The sequence below is a fragment of the Panthera uncia genome (assembly GCF_023721935.1).
Source record: "Panthera uncia isolate 11264 chromosome D3 unlocalized genomic scaffold, Puncia_PCG_1.0 HiC_scaffold_8, whole genome shotgun sequence".
In the NCBI taxonomy this organism is placed as follows: Eukaryota; Metazoa; Chordata; class Mammalia; order Carnivora; family Felidae; genus Panthera; species Panthera uncia.
In genome coordinates, this window is record NW_026057586.1 from 64,655,097 (window position 1) to 64,678,852 (window position 23,756).

Genomic DNA, 23,756 nt, shown 5'->3' on the forward strand with positions numbered 1-23,756 from the left:
GAGCCATTGGAAGCCAACTGCTCTCTGGGGGCTGAGCGCTCCCACAGTCAGTGCTGTGTGATGACCCCTCCTTGACACGTGCCTCCTGCAACAGGTAGGGATCCGGAGCTGCCTTTGTGGTCACAGGACCACTTGTGGTTATACAGCACTATCTTATGCATGGCAAGGCAATCTGGCATCTCTGTCCCCACACACGAAATGACAAAGGCACTTTGCCATCATTGTGACAATGCACAATGGCCACTTTCTTCTACTGATCCCATGATTGGTCTAGCCCTGTGCACCACAAACTTTTGCTGCCCTGAAGTTTGCCGTCTCACCAGCAACACCCTTTTCTCCTAATTCACTTCCTAATGGGGCCATAGCAGTCTTGGTTAAGAATTCCTCATCTCTGCAAAGATAACACTAGGGAAATGGAGGAAAGAAACATTTAAAAACAAATGGTAGGGGCACTTGGGTGGCTCAGTAGGTTGAGTGTCCAACTCTTGGTTTCAGCTCAGGTCATGATCTCACAGTTTATGAGTTCCAGCCCTGTGTTGGGCTCTGTGCTGACAGCATGGAGCCTGCTTGGGATTCTGTCTCCCTCTCTCTCTGCCCCTCCCCACTTGCTCTCTATCTCTCAAAATAAATACATACATACATACATACATACATACATACAAATGGTAATATTCCTTGGAAGCAAACAAATATTGCCACCAAGCATTTTTGCCATAATTTAACAAAACAAAACTTCATGAAGCAATCACCTCTATAAAACAAGAACCCAAAGTAGCAAACACAGAGGGAGGAAAGCCGAACTGACAGAGCACAGGAAAGAAGTGGAAGAAAGAACTCAAAGAAATGAAGGGGAATGGGAACAGCAGAAGGAGACTGGAACTAGATAGGAAGAGCAGGAAAGATACAAAGTGAGCAAAATGAAAGAGAAACAAAGAGTTACAACAGACTGGAGAGAAAACAGCAGATGTAGGAGACAGGTGGAGGTGCTCTAACACTCAATGATTTAGAAAATCAATTCTAATTTCGAGAAATTGAAGTCTTACAATCCAAATCCAAAGACAGGCTTCAGGATGGTCAATGTTAAGATATGCCTTAGGAAAATCATCAGACTGAGGGGGGAAAAATAAAAGCCCTTTGGTGGTCAGGCAAAAAGATCAAGTTGACTGTGAGGTAAAGTTTAGGCTGTCCTCAGAATGTTCCATGGCCACATCTGTGGCAATAGACAGAGAAGGCTGTGAGGGCAGGCACGGTCCACGAATTTTATATCTAGCCAAACTGCTGTTCAAGTATAAAAACAATAGACAAGTATTTTTGAACATGTAAGAACTCAAAGAATATGTTCCCATAAGCTCTTCCTGAAGGACTGGAAGATTAACTCTAGTCTCATAAGAGATAACCAGAGAACTTTAACAGATGACCTGGCAGAGAGTATGGAATCTACTTACCATTGGGATTAGGTCTAAAACAATATGTGGATTATGGCTATAGAACTGGTTATGCAACTAACTGAAATATGGGAGGATTCTGAGAGAGATGGAATTTTTGTTAAATTCATTGATTTGTTCATCTTTTGTCATTTGGGGCCTAAGATAAAATAGTCAACCTCATACTTGAGAGATTATCTGACAACCCACTGTAAGTAATGACAAAAACAACATTACTTCCTTCCCCACCCTTGACACTAGGTGCCATGATTTCCTAGAACTTGCCCTTGTATTTCTTCATACAAATATACTCAACAGATTTATAACTGGATTCCAAAGTTAAATCCAAATCTGTGCTATGTGTAAGAGAGACACCAAAGGAATGACTGGCAAAGATATACCAGGAGAGTGCACACAAGAGAAACAGGGGTACAGTGTCAGTAATAGGAAAGGTTGAATTCAGAGCCAAGAGCATGAAGACAGACTATATACCATACTTATCAATGATAAAGGGTACAATTCACAATGAAGAGCTATGACTATCTCTTTAAGAGATAAATAGGCATATCATTTATGAAGCAAGAACAATAGGAATGTGGCTTTGATGGAGTAATAACTGGTACCAGACCAGTCCTCATGCTATAAACAACCATCAAACTGGACAAAATATACCAAGCAACTGTGTCTAGGCAGTGGACAATAGGTGGGGAAGGGCAGCTGATGAAGTGGGCCTCTCAAAAACCCTAGCAGCAATCTGCCCAGGGAAATGTCCCAGCCATGAAATCTAGGTGGTGCACCTCTGTGTACATGACGCTGAGGAGGCAGAGATCACAGAGTGGGGCAGCTAGAGCAGCTAAATCTGTGGGGTGAGCCAGCAGCATGGAGGGAACTGGGGGAGGGATGGAAGGCCATGTCTGGTTTCCCTATCCATCCTTGTGTGGAAGGCTGGGCTGTGCAAGCTCAGGACAGCACACGAGGTTTACCAGACAGTGGCTGCAGCAGGGTTAAATAGAATAGTTATAAGAGATTCAACAGTGATCTCCAGTGCATCCAGCCACAGTGCAAACACTGCCTGACATCCCAAGACCAACTGAGATGACACAATGGTCTTACTTCAGGAATGAGGAACATACCTTTGGGTAAGGCCTACCCTGGACCTACTGTAACAATGCTAGAGACAGAGCTCTACATGGTCTGAAGGGGAGGAAGAGTTTGGAAGGTGAGTTCCACCACTTCGGAGGAGCCTGGGAAGGACCTTGGGCTTTCCACATATCTGCCCTGACAGAGCATAATGCCAAACCTACATAAGTTCAAGGTCAACAGCCAGTAACTGAATTGCCTGCAATAACAAAAGTAAACACTCTTCAGCGCAAAAGACTAGGCTGTATTACAATGTCTAGCATGCAAACAAAAAATTATTAGACATGCAAAGAAGCAGGAATATATGACTCGTGGTCAACTGGAAAAAAAAACACTAAATAGAAACTGACCCAGAATGACACAGATATTAGACATATCAAAGACTTTAAAGCAGCTGTTTAAATGTTTTTTAAAAAATGAAAGAAAATGCATTCAAATAATTACTAAAAATAATTGTCTTGATGAGTGAATAGACAGGAATTATTAGCAGAAAAATGGGAGATTATATGGGGTGCCTGGGTGGCTCAGTAGGTTGAGCGTCTGACTCTTGATTTCAACCCAGGTCATGATCCCAGGGTCGTGGATTGAGCTGTGTATCAGCTCCACACTGAATGTGGCGTGCTTAAGATCCTTTCTCTCTCTCTCCCTCTCTCTCTCCCCTCTCCTCTGCTTACACTCTCTCTCTCAAAGAAAGAAAGAAAGAAAGAGAAAAAAAGGAAATGCAGATTATAAAAAAGAACCAACCCAGAACAACCAACAATATTTTAAAGGAGACGAACAAAGTTGGAGACCTAACGTTACCTGACTTCAGGACTTACTCTAAAGCTACAGTAGTCAAGATAGTGTGGTTATTGATGAAAGAGACAGATTAAGGGAACAGAATAGAGTCCAGAAATAGACCCACATAGAGTCAATTTGTCTCTGACAAAGGAGCAAAGGAAACATAATGAAGGAAAAGACAGTCTTTTTAACAAGCAGTGCTGGAACAACTGGACATCCATGTACAAAATTATGAATATAGATGAACACCTTACATCCCTAATTCACAAAAAATAACTTAAAATGGATCACAGCTCTGAATATGAAACACAAGACTATAAACATCCTAAAAGATAACAGGAGAAAAACCTAGATGATCTTGGGTTTGGCAATGACATTTTAGATGCAACACCAAAGGAACGATCCATGAAAGAAAGAATTGAGAAGCTGAGCTTCACTAAAATTAAAATTTTCTGCTCTGTGAAAGACAATGGCAAGAGAATGAAAAGACAAACCACAGAATGGGAGAAGATACTTGCAAAAGATGTATCTGATAAAGGACTGTTATCTAAAATATACGACGAACTCTTAAGACTCAACACTAAGAAAACAAACAACCTGATTAAAAAATGGGCCAAACACCTTAACAGACACTTCACCAAAGAAGACATACACATGGCAAATAAGCATAAGAAAAGTGCTTCTGTCATACATTCTCAGGGAAATGCAAATCAGAACAACGACTAGGTTAACATTGTATGTCAATTATACTTCAATAATAAAAATTAAAAAAAAAAAAAACATCAGTGAGATACCCACTACACATTTGTTAGAATGGCCAAAATCCAGAACACTGACAACACCAAATGCTGGCAAGGATGTGGAGCAACAGGAATTCTCATCCACTGCTGGTGGGAATGCAAAACTCTACAGCCACTTTGGAAGACAGCTTGGTGGTATCTTACAAAACTAAACACAATCTTGCCACATGATCTAGAAATTGGACACTTTGGTATTTACCCAAAGAAGCTGAAAATTTATATCCATACAGAAAACTGCACATGGGTGTTTATAGCAGCTTTTTTCATAATTGCTAAAACTGGGAAGCAACCGACATGTCCTTTAATAGGTGAATAGATAAATAAATGGTGGTGCCTCCAGACAATGGAATATTATTCAGTGCTAAGAAGAAATGAGTAGGGTACATGGGTGGCTCAGTCAGTTAAGTGTCTGACTTCAGCTCAGGTCATGATCTTGCAGTTCATGAGTTTGAGCCCCGTGTTGGGCTCTTGTGCTAACAGCTCAGAACCTGGAGCCTGCTTCAGATTCTGTGTCTCCCTCCCTCTCTCTCTCTTTCTCTCTGCCCCTCCCCCACTCATTCTCTGTCTCTAAAAAACAAAAACAAAAAAAAAAAAAACAACATTAAAAAGAAATGAGCTATTGGGGCGCCTGGGTGGCTCAGTCGGTTAAGTGTCTGACTTCGGCTCAGATCATGATCTCACAGTCTCTAGGTTCGAGCCCCACGTTGGGCTCTGTGCTGACAGCTCAGAGCCTGGAGCCTACCTCAGATTCTGCGTCTCCCTCTCTCTGTCCTCCCTGGCTCACACTCTGTCTCTCTCTCTCTCAAAAATAAACATTAAAAAATATGAGCTATCAAACCATAAAAAGACATGGAGGAATCTTAAATGCGTATTACTCAGTGAAATAAGACAATCTGACCCCGCCATGATGTTCTGGAAAAGACAAAATCAAAGAGACAATAAAAAAAATCAGTAGTTGTCAGGGGTTAGTGAGGGAGGAAGAATGAATGGGCAGAGCACAGAGGATTTTCAGGGCAGTGAAAATACTGTGTGTGATACTATAATGGTGGACACATGTCATTATACACTCGTCCAAACCCACAGAATGCACACCACCAAGAGGGAACTTATGTGAACTGTGGACTCTGGGTGATAACATGTCAATGTGGGTCCACCAGTTACTTACTTTTTTTTAATCTTTAAAAAAATTTTTTTTTTACCATTTATCTATTTCTGAGAGCGAGAGAGAGAGAGAGAGAGCGCGCAAGCAGGAGAGGGGCAGAGAGAGAGGGAGACACAGAATTCGAAGCAGGCTCCAGGCTCTGAGCTTGTCAGCACAGAGTCCGATGTGGGGCTTGAACCCATGAACTGTGAGATCATGACGTGAGCCAAAGTCGGATGCTCAACCGACTGAGCCACCCAGGCACCCCTCATGTGGGTCCACCAGTTATAATAGCTCTCCTGCTCTGGTGGGCTGTGGATAACAGGGGAGAGGCTACACATATGTGGGGGGACAAGGGGCATATGGGATATGTCTATACCTTCCTCTCAATTTTGCTGTGAACCTAAAACTATTCTAAAAAAAAAAAGCCTTTTGTTGGGGCACCTGGGTGGCTCAGTCGGTTGAGCAACTATCTTTGGCTCAGGTCATGATCTCAGTTTGTGAGTTCAAGCTCCGTGTTGGGCTCTGTGCTGACAGCTCAGAGCCTGGAGCTTGCTTCTGATTCTGTGTCTCCCTCTCTCTCTGCCCCTTCCCCACTCATGCTCTGTCTCTCTCTCTCAGAAATAAATAAACATTAAAAAAAAAATTTTAAAGCCTTTTGTTAAAAAAATAAAGAAGAACTATAATAGAAAATGTAGAACTGAGAATCTCAATCGTTGAAATGTAAAATTTGTAGAATAGGTTTAACAGCAGACTGCAAATCATTAAAAATTAGTCAGTAAAGCAGAGGACAAATCAATCAACATTATTCAACCTGAAGAGAGAGAAGAGCGAATGAAGAAAACTCAACAGAGCTTCAGGAACCTATGGGGTGATATCCAACTGTCCAACTGTCGAACTTATGAAAGCCCCTACATGGTCAAACTCTGAAAACTACAGATGAAAAAAATCTTGAAAGCCACCGTGGAGTGAGACATGTGGTGCATCTGGGAATAATGACAAGATATGATGAATTCTCATCAGAAACTATGAACACCAGATGACAACAGAACACCTTTTTAAAATTAATAAATTAAATTAAATTTTATTTTTTAAGTGGACTTCACACCCAGCATGGAGCCCAGCACGGGGCTTAAACTCATGGTCCTGAGATCAACACCTGAGCTGAGATCAAGAGCTGGATTCTTAACTGACTGAGCCACCCAAGTGTCCCAGTACAACAGCTTTAAAGTGCAAGAAGAAAAACAAAAGCATCATCCCTAGGTCCTATAGGCAGAATTCTTTTTATTTTACTTACTTACTTACTTATTTATTTTAATTAATTTATTTTTAACGTTTATTTACTTTTGAAAGTGAGACAGAGCGGAAGCAGGGGAAGACCAGAGAAAGAGGGAGACACAGAATCTGAAGCAGGCTCCAGGCTCTGAGCTGTCAGCACAGAGCCCGATGTGGGGCTTAAACTCATGGAACCGTGGTATCATGACCTGAGCCAAAGTCGGACGCTTAACCGACTGAGCCACCCAGGCGCCCCCAGAATTCTTTTTTAAAAAAGAGGGTGAAATAGACATTATATGTATTATATACTACATACTCTTACAATAAAGTAAGCTAGAGAAGAGAAAATATTAATAAAATCACAAGGAAAAGAAAACACATTTATAGAACTACACTGTATTTATTAAAAAATCTGCATATAAATGGACCTGCACAGTTAAAACCTATTGTTCAAGGGTCAACTGTACTATGCTTTTTTTTTAAGTTTATTTATTTTGAGAGAGAGAGAGAGAGAGAGAGAGAGAGTGCGACTGGGGGAGGAACAAAGAGACAGAGAGAGACAGACAGACAGACAGACAGACAGAATCCCAAGCAGGCTCCACACAGTCAGTGCAGACCCAGATGCAGGGCTCGAACTCATGAACCGTGAGATCATGACCTGAGCCGAAATCAACAGTCAGACGCTTAACCAACTGAGCCACTAGGGTGCCCCTATACTATTTTTATTTCCTCTAAGTTCTAATAAATAAAAACTGATGATTTAGCACAAAACCAATAACACTGTAAAGTGGAGTTTAGACGGTGTATAGAAGTAAAATGTATAACAGCGGCAGGAGAAAGGGTGGGAAGGTGGTAACTGGCATCCTAGCATGGGGTTATGACGCACATAGGGGCAGTGTGGCAACACTAAGCAAGGTTGGGAATGTCAATGATGCATACTATGGGCCTGCAAGGGCCTCAGAAGAAAATGGCAAAAGCTATAGCAAAGAAACCAAGAGAGGAAATAAAATGGAAAACTGAAATATGAATACTTGATTAACACACAAGAAGGCAGGAAAGGGGTAAAAGAGGGTCAAAACAGAAGTGACGAGTGGAAAACAAGTATCAAGACGGCAGACTTAATGCTGGACACATCAATAATTATATTAAGTGCAAACAGACTAAGTGCTCCAATTAGAAGGCAGAGATTGTCAGAAAGGATTAAAAAGCAAGACTAAGAAAGATGCTTTTTAAATATAAAGAGATGGACATTGGTTGAAAATAAGGGAGATGTGCGAAATGTGCCTTGAAAAGAGGAAACAGGAGAAAATTAATGCCACTTTATTAGCATCAGACCAGGCCGACCTCAAGACACCTGAAACTAATGTAACATTCATTGTGTGTCAACTATGTTTCAATTAAACAACGACAAAAAAAGACGTGACAAGAGCTACAGAAGGATGTTTCATGATGACCAATCAGCAGGATGTGGGAACCATCGTAAATGCATGTAATGACAGCGCTTCAAAATTCATGAAGTAAAACAGACAGAACCAAACAGGGAAATAGGCACATTCACAGCCACACTCAATGATTCAAAGACCTTGCTCAGTAACTAGCAGAAAACCGGACAAAAAGATCAGTAGGGATATGGAAGACTTAAATGCTACCAACTACCTTGACCGAGGTCATGCTGACGGAACACTCCACCCACCAAATGCAGAACACACGTGTTCACCAAGATGTAGCATGTGCTGGGCCAAACACAAGCCTCAATAAATATCGAAACGTTGACATCATGCAGGTTCCTTCACTGACAGCAGAATTAAGCTAGATTAAAGATATCTACAAAATCAACAAATATTGGCAAATTAAATAATTTACTTCTAAGGAATAACTGCATCAAAGAAGAAATCACAAGAGAAAATAGAAAGTATTTTGAACTGAATAGGGGCACCTGGGTGGCTCAGTCAGTTGAGTGTCTGACTCTTGATTTCGGCTCAGGTCATGATCTTGAAATCTGTGGGTTAGAGCTGCACATCGGACTCCATGCTGACAGCGCAGAGCCTGCTTAGGTTTCTCTCACCCCTTCTCTGTTTCTCCCCAACTTGCGCATGCGCTCTCTCTCCCTCTCAAAATAAATAAATGAACCAAAAAAAAAAAAAAAAGAAAAAGAAAAAAGAAAAGAAAGAAAGAATTTTGAACTGCATAAAAATGAAGATACAGAAATCAAAATTTGTGGGACAAGACCCACAAAGGCTGGTGAGCTGGCTGGGAGCTGGCTTCCCCACAACCCAGTGAAGGGCCAGTACAAACCCACAGAAGCACCTAGAACTGTGGGCACCATCAGTGTGCAGATTCACACACTCAGAAGCTCCCAGTAAATGTTCCCTAACAGGTGGCTGTATCAGCTTCTGGAAGAAGTGCCTGAGGAGTGAGACTGCCTGGACAACATTTACAGTTATGAAACAGCAGCAATGAAATGCATTCCATGTGCAAAACCAGCTCTGTGAGAAGAGATACCTACATGTGAAGAAAAGTTGAAGGCAAAAGATTAAAAAAAAAAAATCTACAGGGGCACCTGGGTGGCTCAGTTAGTGGAACATCCGACTTTGGCTCAGGCCATGATCCCACAGTGTGTGAGTTCAAGCCCTGCATCGGGCTCTCTGCTCTCAGTGCAGAGCCCACTTCAGATCCTCTGTCCCCCTCTCTCTCTGCCCATCCCCTGCTCACACACGCTCTTTCAAAAATAATTATTTAAAAAATAATTTTAAAAATTTAAAAAGCTATAAAAAGAAGTAGTAAAGTCAGAAGAAATCTGGTATGAACCATATTAATAGTTGGCAAAATAGGCTTTTAGGCAAAAATGAGGTCACTAAAGTATAAAGCTTCATTTCCCTAGGAAGATGACCACTCTAAATCTGTATGTTCCTAAGCCAGCTTCAAAATGCAGAAGCAAAAATGTCTAGGATGCAGGAAAAATTACGGAGATGTGCCTCAGCATGAGGGTCTCCCTGCCGCTTCCAGAGGCGCCCAGTCCCGGGTGCCAGGACTGCCTCAGTGTGTGCAGGTACAGCTGCGCGTCTAGCAACGAGAGGCACTTCCTTCTCACATGTGGAATACTTATGTCAACTGGACCGGCCTCCACATTTCAAAGAGCTGATATCATTCAGACCTTATTCTCTGAACACACAGCATTAAGTTAGGAATTGAAAAATAAAAAAATAACTAGGGGGAAATATCAAACATTTGGAAACATAAATCTGATCAGCTCAGCAGTCAGAGAACAAATAAATATCGGGTCCACCCAAAAGTGAGCACTGATGAAGATGGTGACATCTCCCAACATGGGACACAGCTAGAGGGTCACAGACAGACTTCAGCTGCTGTGGGGAATGGATGGCAGAGAATGAGTGGGCTCCATACCCAGTTCAAGTCAGAGAAACAGACCAAGCTCAGAGAACACCGGATGAAAAAAGGGAAAGATCAGAGCAGAAATGAAACAGAAAAAGACCTTTAAAGATCAACAAAGAGGAGTGCCTGGAAGGCTCAGTTTGTTAACCATTCGACTTCAGCTCAAGTCATGATCTCATGGTTGGTGAGTTTGAGCCCCGCATCGGGCTCTCTGCAGTCAGCACAGAGCCTGAAGCCTGTTTCAGATTCTGTGTCTCCCTCTCTCTCTGCCCCTCCCCTGCTCATGCTCTGCCTCTCTCAAAAATAAACACTTAAAAAAATTAAAAGGAAAACAAGTAAAGATCAACAAAGATAAGATTGATAAAGGATAAAAATGGAACAGTTTTGTAAATATAGCAGAAATCTAAACAATCGTTACAAATAAAAAAGGCAGTATGAAAATACCTTGGAGGTTTTTATGCTCATAGACAAATTAGTTCAAGAAGAAAATCAAGCCTTCCTTGCAGAGAAAATGCCTGCCCCAGTGGGACAGGCCAAGAGTGACCCATGGCCACTCACAAAACTGACCTCCTGCCAACTTATCCAGAGATCAGGAGAGGAGGGGACGCCTGGCTCCAGACTCTAGGGCTCCTGATACCCCGACACCATAAGCAGAGTGGGGTAACAAGAGAGGGGGTGAAACTTAGTCTACTGAGAGACAGACAGATGGTCCTGAACAACTCCGGCCCAGCACCACAGTGCAGAAATGGTCATGCTATGTAGTGGGTTATTTTAGCAATATATAGTTGTTTTAATATTATAAAAACCAAAAACATGCAATATATTAAATTAACTGACTTGAGAAGAAAAGCCATGAGTCTGACAGCTCAACATCCATTCACAATCCAGATTCTTTCCCCACTAGGAGTAGAATGAGGATCTGATATGACGGGAACCTGCTAAAATCCCACAGCAAATGGGGTGTGCCATCCAACCCATGGCATGGCCAGGATCCTTGCCACAGTCCCAGCCTCTACTTGGAATGTCCTGGGTTCCTAGCCAGTGCCATCAGCACATGGGCAGCTCTGCAGTGACCTGTCCAGGGACCTCCATGCCCACCCCGCATCTCCTGGTCAAGGGCCCCCTCCTGCTCTTCCAGGGCTCTGTCCAGTGCCTGGTTCTACAGTTCACGGACTGCAATTGCCAAGCCTGGCCTGCACTGGAGGACTGTGGGAGCCGAAGCCTCTGTGCAGGTGTGAGAAGGCAAATCCTATGTGTGCCCGCATGTGAGGGTGTGCATCTGCCTGAACCTCTCTCCATTCTCACGGACCAGACAGGGTGGCTGGGAATGAGGACTGATGACCATCACTGTCCCTCATACTTTGTTCTGTGGACTTTGCCTTAAGCCAGTGGTTAGCCAGGGGATTCCTGGGCTCAGAGCCATGGACTCCCTGGAACCCACCTGGGGCCCTGCTTCCAGATTTCCTCCTTCATAGTCCATCTTCATGTGAATTTGTTAACAGGGGGAGTATTTCACAGAGAGATAAGGGCTGCTTTCAAGTTTGCTCTCTGCTGATGAACACCGAGAGCCCAGGACAAATGGAAGAGGAATGTGAGTTTCCAGAGAGGCCCCTGAACTGGGGTCCTCACACATTGGAAGCTGGGTGCAGGGCAGAGAACACCTTCCATGCCAGTGTCGCCACCTAGAAGGGGCTAAGACACCCAGTGCTGCCCACAGGGGCAGGAGTGACTCTGGCCCTGAGGCAGAAGCACAAGGCAGGCTCCCCGGGCAGGAATGAAGAGAAGCAACTGCAAAAGCTTTGATGGGGACCTAAACCAAATGAGGCCAGTCCCTGTCCCAGGCTTGTATTCCAGAGGAGGAGGAAGAGGAGGAGGGCGGCCCAACAGGGACTGTTTGTGGTGATGGTGGCCAGAGCTTTGTTGGTTCTGCTATGTTCCTGAGATGCATATGGTGGGTTGGGTTGTGTCCACAATTTTCTTGGTCTCGGGGCCCTCCAGTCTCCTTCCTACCTGTCCCACATGACCTGCTGTTGATACTTTTGAGGAGAAGAAGGTCAGGGAGAAAGAGGGCAATGGCCACACAGCAGGACGAGAGGATGCCTGGCCAACCAGCTGCCGGTGCAATGCGGGGAAAGTGTGGTTGGTCTGATTCCTGGCCCAGGCTGCCTGGGGTTGGGGGGGGGTGCTTAATATTACTTAAAGGCCTAAAAATACTGCTGGCTGTAAATCAGTCCCTGCTTCAAGGCCATGGGCCCTGCCCAAGTGTGGGAGGAAGGAGCAGGTCTGCACACCACCTGTGTCTGACGACAGCCAAGGCCCAATCCCCTGGAGGCTGGAGGGAAAGCCACCTCTGGAAGGCAGGCGAGTGGCCCAGTGTCACCACGTGCTCCTGAGGCCATAGTGTCCGGATGAGAGTGGCTGAAGGCCCTTGGTCACTGCTGTGGCCCCTGGCCGCACCCATCCTGGATGAGGACCCTCTGGGAAGGATCCGTGGCCACTAGTGGCTCTCATAGCACATGACCTCAGGTGCCAGGAATGCGCACGCAGCAAAGCCGCCATCTGGTTCCCATTACCCACGCTCTGCTGCGGGAAACCTCATCTGCGTCTCTGCTCCCAGCGCCCGCCCGGGAGAGATTGATTTGGGCTCATTAGAGAGTCCAACAGCAGGCTGTGAGGTGAGGCACATCTGTGCCCACGTGGCTCAAGGACCAGGGTGGGCGGCCACATCGCAGATCCAGCACGGTGTGCTGAGGGCCCTGGGGCAAGGATGCCTGTGGATGCCTGTGGGTGCTGGCCCCTGATACTTCTTCCTCAGAGGCCTGTGCGTCACAACCTGAAAATTTCCAGGGCCTCTGGGGCCAACTCTGAAACTGATGTGCAGTTGTTTCTGGGTGAGGCAGCCGTTTTTAGTGACTGTGCTCAGCAGGAGAAGCACTGTCCTCCTCCTTTGATGTGTACTACTGAGTGAGCCCCCCCTAGCCTGGCGTAACACCATCATGTAACCACCACGTCCATTCCACAATGCATGGCTCCCCTTCTGCTTTAACTTTCAAATTCATTAATAATCCCCTGTGCTTCAACTTTTCAATTCATCAGTATAATAAAAGTTCATCTCTGGACTGGAACATGCACCATAAATTTAAGTCTTAAGTTCCAGCAGCTGTTTCCCGAAAAAGCCAGCAGAAACCAGGCAAATCTGGGCCAGGTCAGCAGAAGGGGACCCTTCCAGAGGTCCAGGGGCTTGGGGTGGGGTTCTCAGGGAAGCCACTTGAGTCTTCAGCTCTTTGCAAGGTCAAGGCTCATGAAGTTCAAGCCACAACAGGATGGAGCACTGGACCCCACAGTGGGAAGGTGGGGGCACTGCCTGGTCCCCACCATGGCTCGAGAGGCAGAGAGAAGGGTATGAGGGAGAACTCCACTGCCCACCTGGCTGGGCTTGACACCCAGCAAGGTGACCTCCACTGCTGAGGACATGAAGACCCAGCACCAGAGTGGCTCTGCCCCATTCTTAAAGATGACAGCCGGGGTGCCTGAGTGTCTCAGTCGGTTAACTAACTCTGGATTTTGGCTCAGGTGGTAATCTCACGGTTCATGAATTTGAGCCCTGAGTTGGACTCTGTGTTGACAGTGTGGAGCCTACTTGGGATTCTCTCTCTCTTTCTCTCTCTCTCTCTCTGCCGTCTGTGCACTCACATGCTCCTCTCGCTCTCAAACTTAAAAAAAAAAAAGATGACAGTCATCATGAAGCCATCATGAAGACATTCATTCCCCTCCCCACCCAAGTCCACAATTTCAATGCCTTGGGACCCTCCTACCAGGATGGAGGCATGAGAAACTTGGTCCTTGACAGCCAGCTCGGGCCCCATTTGGAGGCTTATCTAACCCTGCTTCCTGCAGGGCCTCCGTGGACTCTCTGAGACAACATAAGGACAGAAGGACAGATGGGTAGCTGGCTTTACAACAAGTCAGCCATGTGCTGACACAAGCCGGTCTGCTGGAGAGGAGTAATGCCAAGGAAGCATGAACGTGTGCCCTGTCCCCAAATGTGACATGTGACCCCCTCTTTCCCCTCTCTCTAGGCTCTGGCTGGCTGTTCCCCATCCTCGGGTCCCTGCTCGGGTCCCACCTGGAGACATACCAGGACAGCATGTACGGTTCCAGCCCTGCTGCTCCTAGCTCTGATTTTCACCTCTGTTCTCTGATGGAACCACTCTTTTTAGGATGCCAGTTCCAACTCCAGCTTGGACATGAAAGGCCCCTCCCAGGTCCCACTCTGCTTGACTTCAGTGTTCCATCCTTGGGTCTCTTTATTATGGAGAATGGCCATTACCATTCTCTCTAGCACCCTCTCACCTTGCTCGGTCTCAGTTTCCCTTTCCCTCAGGACTTACCCACCATGTGAAACCCTTGCCCCTGCTGTCCTCACTCTGTCCTGCCTTTGGGATGACCTGGTGGCCATGTCCCACCCCTGGGTTGCACCCAGGACCCGTGATACCTGCTAGGCACTGCAGTGTGCCCTGATTTTCCTCAGGGGCCCACCCCTCCGCCCCAACTCATGTGCCTCAGGGGCTCATTGGCCACTGCCCAGGGCCTCTTCCTCTGGCTGTGGAGGCCTGGGCTGGGCAAGTGTGAGGTGAGACAGGCTTGCCAGGCTGTGGACAAGGCTCTCCCATCTGGAGAGGGGCCCTAAGGGATGCCTTCATCCTCGGCCTCCTGTCTCCACCAAGCTACTGCAGAAGAGGACAAACATGATCTCTAGTACTCTAGTGATAGCACCCAGGTGAGGCCAGGAGCCAAGCCTGCTGCTGCTTCTGCTGGCAGTCTCCCTGAGCGCCACACATCTCCCATGCAGGGCTCTGTTCCCCCACCAGACCTGGGTTTACGTCACTGCCCTTCCATGCAGCTTCCACTCGCAGCCCCCTGGGACCTGCCCTAGTGTGAGGCTTCCCGCCCGTCCCCCCACCACCCCATTCTACCCCCCAGGTCCCAAACAGGGCTGAGCGTGCAGGCTGGGCCACCACATGCTGAGCACCAGCCACAGGCCCAGACCTGGTCTCCCGGTGCTCCAAGAGTCATGTGGGAAGGGAAAGTCCAGTGAGACATTATGGGAAGGTTTTCAGCACCGCCCCGCTCCGCCTTGAGGCCTCACACCCCTTCCTGGCTGTGGCCTCTGGCCGTGAGGAATGGCTTCCCTGGGGTTGGCTTACAGACTGCCCTGGGGGCGTGACTCCGTGGATTTCTCCACACTGGGTCGGTTTTTGTTGATTAATCAGTTCCTTACTGACCGAATTCCTCTGAGTTTTTGCAAATGGGCTTGCCTACTCCCGGACTCTACATGCCTTTTCTCTAGATGGACAAGACGTGACTGCTGTTAACCCAAGGTCTGAGAGAAACCCAAACCATGTGAATGGTTCACAAACGCCCACGCCCCCTTCTTCCTGCGCCGGCCCCGCGGACAGGCTGGCCTGCACCCCGCCTCGCAGTGATTAATTAGCCAGGGATCTGCAACAACTCCTCTTCATGCCTAAATATTGTTTCAGCCTATCAGACTGTTAGTGCAAAGCAGGATAAATGACACTTCGGGTCTGGCGCACTGACCTGCAGGGCCTGCTGCTCATCCAGGCTCCAGACAGCCAGCGCCTTCTCCGCAGAGCCCGAGACGCCCCTGGCCTTTTGGGAGTCAAAGTCAAAGCCCATGACAGGCTCTGTGTGGCAGGCGACACGGCTGCACACCTTCCGCTCAGAGACGTCCCACAGGGCCACTGATCCGTCCTCATAGCCGGCCAGGAGGAGTGGGCGGGGACTGGACTCGGCCTGCGGGGACAGCACAGCAGTCAGCTCCCAAAAGGTCCTGGTATGTTTTGGGGGAGAAGGGGCTCCAGAGATGGGTGAGCTCCCCCACTGGGCTTTGGGGGTGGCCCAGCCCGGGAGCTGTTTCCCGTGTTCCCCACACCGGCAGTAACAGTTCGGAGGTTCTGCATGCATGCCACCCTGATGGCCGGCACCATCGGCACAAAGCTGGCACGGGCCAGTGCTGGGGCACCCCGAGGACTGACCCTGGGTGGGGGGGGGGGACAGAGCCTGGGATAGCCCAGCACGGACCCCGCCTCACACTGCCACACCACTGCTCGCCAGCCCGGGTGCTGCCACTTCTTCATGTCTCCTTTCTGCAGGCTGAGACTTGTGGCCACCCCTTCGTGAGGCGGTCACCTGTCTAGAACTGCCAGCCAAAGGAAATCGTGAGCTCCATCTCAATGAAAAATGAACTTTCTGTGCTTTGTCAACGTCGCCGCGGAAGCCCCCCACCCCCCAGGCCTGGTGAGTCGCCAGGGCGCTGACTGGTGTGAGCCGAGCTCTGCCGGCCCTGAGCTATTGTGATGAATGAGGACGCGGGTCAGAGGGCTCCGCACCCTGGGCAGACGCCTCGTTTATCTAGCCTCGGCAACAACTCCAGGGGAGCACCGCGGGACTCCATGTCACCCCAGCACTGAGAGCGGCAGCCCCATGCTTGGTGCCCAGTCTCCAGCACAGGCGCCCAGGTTGCTCCTGGGACAAAGCACACACCAGCCGATGCCTTTTGCTCTTCACTCATCTCTGCATTTCCTGCTAAGCTGCCTGGGGTTGGTGTCACTCAAGTGTCAGAAATAACTGAGCACACTCCCTCCCCAGTGAATTTTCCAAGGGCCAGGAGCTCAACTGAGCCTTAGGGAACTCTGACTGGGCTTGGCCCCCAGCCCCTGGATGGTCAGTGGTGAGGACGGGGGCCTTAGGGGCTGGTCAGAGAGAGGCTGCCTCCTGCATCACCTGCAACCTCCAGGATGGTCTACTGCAGGTCTCAAGGCTGGTGGTGAGCAGAGTGCCTGGGCCTCACTGGTCATGGGCCGACAAGGCCATGGAGGCCCTCCTTGTCCACCTGCTGGAGTTCCTTGTTACTGAGCTGCACGGGTGCTTCTATCTGCCCAGTGGGGCTCTGGGCCTGGATGCTGTACACACCACACAGAGTGCCTCTCCACATTTAGGAGTGCTCATAAAGGACAGGCTTGTGCAGCTAAGTAAGGTAACTGGGGTTAGCCACAAGGCACGAGGACTTGTGTCTAACGAGTGGATACTACAACCTCAACACACGGAAACAAGGCTTTCTCCGTGTATCAGAAGGGAAACTGAGGCTTCAGAGTGTGCTGTATGTCACTGGGGTCCTGGTTAGTGATGGGAGCCAGGGGGAGTCTGACACAGCCACTAAGACTTGCACACAGCACAGTGAATCCTCCCAGCCCGGAGCTAGTCTGGAGGGCACCTCCTGCATTTCCTCGGAAATGGCTTATACATTTTTTCTGATGATAATGCATGTTCATACAAACAAAAACAAAAGGGCTTCCTAGTTTCACTTAGCCTGGGGCAGCCTGTGCTCCTCCCTGGGGCCTCTTGCATGGTGACTGCCTCCTGGCAGGCCCGACTGGGCAAGCAGTCAGGATATGGGCCCTGTGACCATGAACCCTGTGTGTGCACAGCATCTGGTGATGCCTGCCATTCAGGGGCCAAGGCTGGGAGCAGCTAAGCGTGGTCACTGGTTCCGTCTAACCTTCCGTGCAAAGCCATGACAGTGTTGGTGTACTTTCCCTGTAGTTTTAAAATGGAGAAAAGCTCCATTTTGGTATCTTTCAAGTCAACTGATTGGAACTTATTTGTGAGGTATAAAATTGTTTACACCACTTTTCTCCAAGGATGGACAGACTATAAGAAGCGGTCAGGCCCTCTGCTCTGGCATCCCCCTTTCAGGTAGCTGTACCTCCCCAGGCACGGCCTCCCCTCATGAGCAGCCATATATATCTGGACTCAAGGAAGGGTGACAGGCAGGTGAGAACAGCCCAATGCTCTGCATGCCAACCAGGAACTCATGCCAACCTCCTAGACCAGATCTGCTGGACCCCACCCCACAGGCCAGGTCTGAGGAACTTACCTGGGGCCCACTTGGGTCTGTTCCCCTCAGGGCAGTGATCTGTCTTGTTGCCTGCTTTCCATCCACCCTGCTTCAGCCCAGTCTGCTCCTCCCCCAGGGATCTGCCACCCTCTGATCCCCTGGGTACATTCTTCCCTCATCTGGGGCTCCTCCCAGTGCCAACACATTGGCTTTGGTCTGTCTCTGTAGCCCAAGTCCACATGATGCCTGTGGTTTCTGGGTTCTGAGCATCCCGGCTAGTTCAGGGCCAGCATGCTACTCACCCACCTATCAAGGTACCACAGGGGGTCCAGATCAAAAGCCAGACTGACCTGCAGTGACTCACCTTGTTGTTGCCAAGGGTGACCAAATGCTGAGCTCCAGCCCTGATGGCTGCCGCCCCCCACCTGTGCTGCAGGGCCCCTGTGGCCCCCAGGGACAGACACCACAGCCAGGACAGTGGTCTCATGTCCTCCGGCCTTGGGTGACAGGTTGCTCTCCACAGGATGAGGACCTGAAGTTGCTAAAAGGACTTGCTTTGTGTCCTGTCCTATCCTGTGCTGACTGGGTGGGACTCCAGTGGGCTGGGCAGGCCATGCCTACAGTACCTCCTGGGACCAGTCCTGTGGGAAGCTCCCAGCTCACTGGAGGGATCCCTAGGCCCAGGGGTCGGGAGCCTCTTAGAGCTACTGTGATGGATATTCCTGATCTCTTGTATGATGATCATCCTAACAATGCAAGTCAACAGCTTTAAAAAGCAAAACAAGAATACATCTGAATGTTTCAGTGAAAAATACGTCAGGCCACTCTGCCACACTCAGATTAATAAATTACAACCTGGGCCTTCAGGTTTGGAGAGGGAAAAAAAAGGACCTTCCAAATTAATGTTGACTTTTTTTTTTTTTTTTTTTTTAAACAGAATGCCCTGCGTTGGATCTGTATCAACTAACAAAAACTCGATTTGTCCTTCTGTCAACTATATTAATTACCTTAACAAGTTTGTACATCCCATTTCTACACATTTTTCTGCTGGAATTTTTACATGATTACACAATGGCAGTGCTTCCAGGGCGCGGAATATGAGCGGATGCAGCCGGGATGTCCTCCCTAGGACCTGTGAGCACCACGCCAGGGCCCAAGGCGTCACGGCCTCGGGATGTTCCCCGCCATATACCAGCTGGCGCCAGGAGCTCTGTCATTCAGGCAGGCCTCTTGGAACCCCCACAAACTCAGCTCCCCGTGGGCTTCTTTCTGAGAGATACAGCAGCGGCAGGACACCACGGGATCAGCTTGTCAGAGATTTCCAACTGGAAACAAATTCCAACTGGAATGTTCTCAGATAAGAAATTGCAAGGGGAAACCAATGGCAAGAAAGAGCAGGTCCCTGGAGGGTCAAAAAGCTTGAGGCAGGGTCTCTGGGGTGCCTAGCCCCCTGGGTCCTATTGGTCCCACAGACACCTCCAAACTGCCCAACCCCATCTTATGAAAAGTTCAAACGAGCAGTGAGGCACGAGGCAGGAAATCACCTCCTCCTGATCTCAGGCAGGCTCAGGGTGGCTTCTCAGAAGGTGCTGCTGAACTGAACAGAGCTGGGAAAGTGCCTATAAACTGCACTCCCAGGCAAGTACTGGTCAATGACCTATTCACCACGGTTTCTACCATGGCCAAGATACTACTGCCTGGGTTCTTTCCAAGTGAGCACACCAGACCTTTTGCTTTGCTGCCCTAAACACTAGCAGCCGTGAGGAGCAGAAACACACACTTTGAGCCACTACTGACCCCTGTGGGGGAGAGGAGGCTGTGCCTTGAGAAGAAATGAGGCCTCTAGTAGAGGTAAGTGGGTGGCCCCAGGAGGAATCCTCCCAGGCCTCAGGCTTGGAGCTCAAGCCAAAACCAGCATTCAGGCTTGCAACCCACTCCCCAGCCCCAGGCGTCGGCTGCCAGCCCCAGGAGATGCCTCCAGACCCTCTCTAATCAGAATAGTCAAGAAAGAAGGAAATGGCTTAGACAATCAGAAACGCCAAGTGTGGCTGCAGGCAAAGACAACGTGTTAAGCCCACTCTTGCCTCTATGAGGCAAAGAAGTAACACAAAGTAATCCCAAGCAGAGCAGGGGCCAGGCAGGTTTGCAGGGTTAGTCAGCACTTCCCTCCTAACCCAGTGCATAGTTGCAGGGCTGCGGACTGGTGTGCAGAGAGGAGCGGAGCTTAGCTGACCCAGCTGTCCCTCCTCACTGCATGGGCAGGGGGGCACCCTGTGGAGGACAGTACAAGCTAGGCTTGTCCTGGGCAGTTTGCACGAGTGGCAGCAGCGGCAGGAGGACAACAGGAGCTGGCTGGGATACCGAGGCTGCGGAAGGCAGTGTGTACATGTATTCCCAGGGAGCTAATTGTCCTTTGGTTTGACGATAAACCAAATCCTGAATGGGGCATGATTCACAGCCCGGAAGGCGTGGCTGGCAGGGCGTGGTTGGCGTGCGCTGGGCCTTACCTGCCACAGCTCCAGGCACATGGGCATGCCCGGCTTGGCATCTGCCTCCGGCTTCAGGGTGCACACTGACGTCTTGGATGGCATCTCCAGAATCTGAACCTGACAGTAAGAAAACAAGTTGATTTGGGCCGGCGCCAAGTCGAGCCTGTGCTATACAAACAAGAGACTTTTAAGGCGATTAGCCAAGGCTGCTGCGAGTTTCTGTCTGCTCCCCGTAGGAACCTGGGAGCCGAGCCTCCTAATTAGGCCGCACAGGCTCGTGGGCTTGGGCACTGCCGGGTGTTGCAAAACTCACGCGTCATTCCTGAGTGACCGGCATGTCCCTCTAACCAGCATCACCACCTGGCAGCCGCCTCCGGCCTCTCCCGATTTTACCTTTTCACTGAGTGGGAGGCTTGCTCGGCACTGACTCAGTTTGCCCATTCGCCTGATCTCTGCCTCCTTCTCTTTCCTGGTGTGGGTTTTCATGTGAACAACTCTGAACCATCATAGGAGCATCAAACGGTTTACAGAAGTTCCCTGTGTAGGGAACATGTGGAGACCACCAGTAAGCCTAAGAAATGAACATGGTGTGCACCAGTGGGAACTCTATTTGGAGCCTGGCCGTTCCCAGCACCCCTCACCTCTATACTGGGCATCACAGTGGTGTTTTGTGTCACCAGGCCCTCCTGCGCCTGGGCTGGAAGGTGTGCCTTTTTGGTCCACATAGCCAGGTCATACTCAGGCCCTGGCTCACCACTGACCTGACATGGGCCAGACTCTGCTCCACACCATCTGAAGGGGACAGCTGCAGCCACAAGGAGCAGGCTTGGGTGCTGGAGTACCACAGACCAGAATTGGGTCCCCAGCCATCTGCATCCCTAGTGTCTCACCTCCCTCATCCACCACGCAGGGACAAGGATGCCCCCTCCTGTGGTGCTTGGAAGTGGAGGGGATTCTGTGCAACGTAGGTCCACCACTCCATGGTGGGGAGGCTCCACTTTACAGATAATGTCACGACAACGTGCAGTCATCACGGAGTCACACATAATCCCTTGTCAACAAGAGGATATCCTCCGGTTTGCAGATGAAGATCTGAGGTGCAGAGGGGTTAGGGGCGTTGAAGGGACAGCTGGCCTGCTCTCTGATGCCTAGTGAACTGGAGGTGTGTGGGTCTGGGCTGGGCTGCTTCACTAAGCCACAAGGGAGAATGAGCCCAGGGTCTGGGATTAAGTCACGAGTATGAATTCCAGATCTGCTACATGCATGCTGGGTCCATGCAAGGGGACACCACAGGCAGGGCAGAAAGCCAGTGATACAGCCTGGTCCTCTCAGCTGCAGGCCCATGTGGGGGCGCCACCCCCACAGGCTGAGGCTGTGGGTACCTTTTGGGCAGGGCTCTCACCAGAGGCCCACACTGTATCCTAACATACAGGTTCCCCCACCCTCTGCAGGATCAGTGTTGTGCCTGCAGGATCAGTGTCCATGCCAGCCACTGTAGCCCTCACTGCCCACAAAAGAGACACAAAAGATTCTAAGTGATGTGAGAGGTTATTACTGTCGTGAAATAAGAGGATGCTAGAAGGAGACCTCTGGAACAGCAAAGATGCTCAAGGAGAAGCTCTAGCAAAATGGAAACAAATACAAGAAAGAAGTTGCACGGGGTGCCTGGGTGGCTCAGCCAGTTAAATGTCCAACTCTGGATTTCAGCTCAGGGCATGATCTCACAGTTTGTAGGTTCAAGTTCTGTGTTAGGCTCTGCACGGACAGTTTCAGGGCCTGCTTGGGATTCTCTCTCTCCCCGTCTCCGTCTGCACCTCCCCAGCTCTCTCTCTCTCTCTCTCTCTCTCTCAAAATAAATGGAGGAAGCAGAAGTCACTGGACGCACAGCCTGCACAGGCCTGCACTCTGGATGGCCTGGCATAAGGGCCCACAGGTACAGTGAGGGATGGCCTATCCCAAGTTGTGGGCCCAGGAAGACTCCTCTGGTGGCAGAGTGGAGGGGCATGAAGATAAGGGGATCAGGTAGCGGTGAGTCACCCAGCAAGCCTGCTCTAAGAGGAGAGGGAGAAAACCAGGATAGCCCTGAAGCCTGAGCTAGGTGCTGTGGAAGGAAGTGTGAGTGGCAGAACCCACAGCCACATCCCAGGTGCAGGGGAGCAAGGAGCCCAGGACCTGAGGACCAGGGCAGGCCCAGGGACCTCTGTGATTCTGAAGTGGAGCTCTGGGCTCTGGCAAGAGCCTGGATGCCTGTGCCCAGAGCCTCCTACAGACACCAGTGTGCTTTCCATCTGGCACTCAACTGCAACTTTTATTTCCAGAAGGTAAAATGTTTGGTTTGGGCAAGTGTGGCCACCCAGACGGCCAAGCGGGGTGGGAGCACGTCCTCCCCAGGCATTGTCTGGGCATAGGCCAATGATGCTTTTCCAGACAGATTCAGTCCAGGCAGATTCCACGTGGGAACATGGAAAACAATGATTTTCCCAGAATATACGAGGTCCCCAAACTGGCTGTTCCTGAAAAACATAGATGCCTCCTGCACTGACAAATGGAGAACCAGCAAGTCAGTTAAAAACAGCATCAAGCTGGGGCGCCTGGGTGGCTCAGTCGGTTGAGCGTCCGACTTCAGCTCAGGTCATGATCTCGCGGTCTGTGAGTTCAAGCCCCACATCAGGATCTGTGCTGACAGCTCAGAGCCTGGAGCCTGCTTCAGATTCTGTGTCTCCTGCTCTCTGCCCCTCCCCCGCTCATGCTGTGTCTCTCTGTCAAAAATAAATAAAACTTTAAAAGAACAAACAAAAAACAGCATCAAGCAGGAGATGCGGGGTCTCGGGGGCCAGGCCCGGGAGAGGGACAAGCAGCCAGGAAGACTTGGGGTGGCTGAGAAGTGGAGGACAGCCTAGGGCACCCCCCACCTGAGCAGGAAGGGCTGGCTCAGCCCGGGCTGGGTTCTGAAGTGCGCAGCACATGAGCAAGGCTTGGCGCTGCCTGGCCCCGGCTGTCCAGGAGGAAGCACAGCCCTCTCTTTTCACATTAATAAAACTTTTAACAGGTTTTTGGCAAATTGGCAAGAAAAGTGTATGTAGCTCCTAATTGGTGATTTAAACACAATCATGAACAAATAAATGCCTGTTCCTATCTCATTATTTATGAACTGAATCTTTAAGACAAACGAGTCTTCTTGGGTGGGGGCCAAACCTCACTGTGTGCACGCGGCCTCGGGTCCCTGCGCAGCGCTGCCTGCTGCACTGCCTCTTGGGGCCAGCAGGGGACAAGGAGACAGGAGGCTCCCTCCCCTTGTACGTGTGCACACCCCAGCCCTCCCTGCCCATACTCAGAGCCCCTGACCCCCTACACTCGGCCCGGCCCTTGAGCAGCCATGCCCCGACACTCACCAGG

General features: G+C 49.5%; 1 protein-coding gene across 2 annotated transcripts in view; it reads right to left on the minus strand.

Moving 5' to 3' along the window:
* Nucleotides 1–23,756, minus strand: part of GNB1L (G protein subunit beta 1 like) — a 68,968-nt gene that overhangs the window by 10,615 nt on the left and 34,597 nt on the right. For both annotated transcript variants that reach the window (XR_007455476.1, XM_049620578.1), the window contains exons 5-6: nt 20,379–20,477; nt 15,552–15,767 (exon numbers count right to left, since the gene is read on the minus strand). Coding sequence is in view for 1 of the 2 variants with exons in the window: in XM_049620578.1 (XP_049476535.1) it covers nt 15,552–15,767; nt 20,379–20,477 (315 nt within the window). In the remaining variant the exon portion in view is untranslated. The remainder of the gene's footprint in view (nt 1–15,551; nt 15,768–20,378; nt 20,478–23,756) is intronic.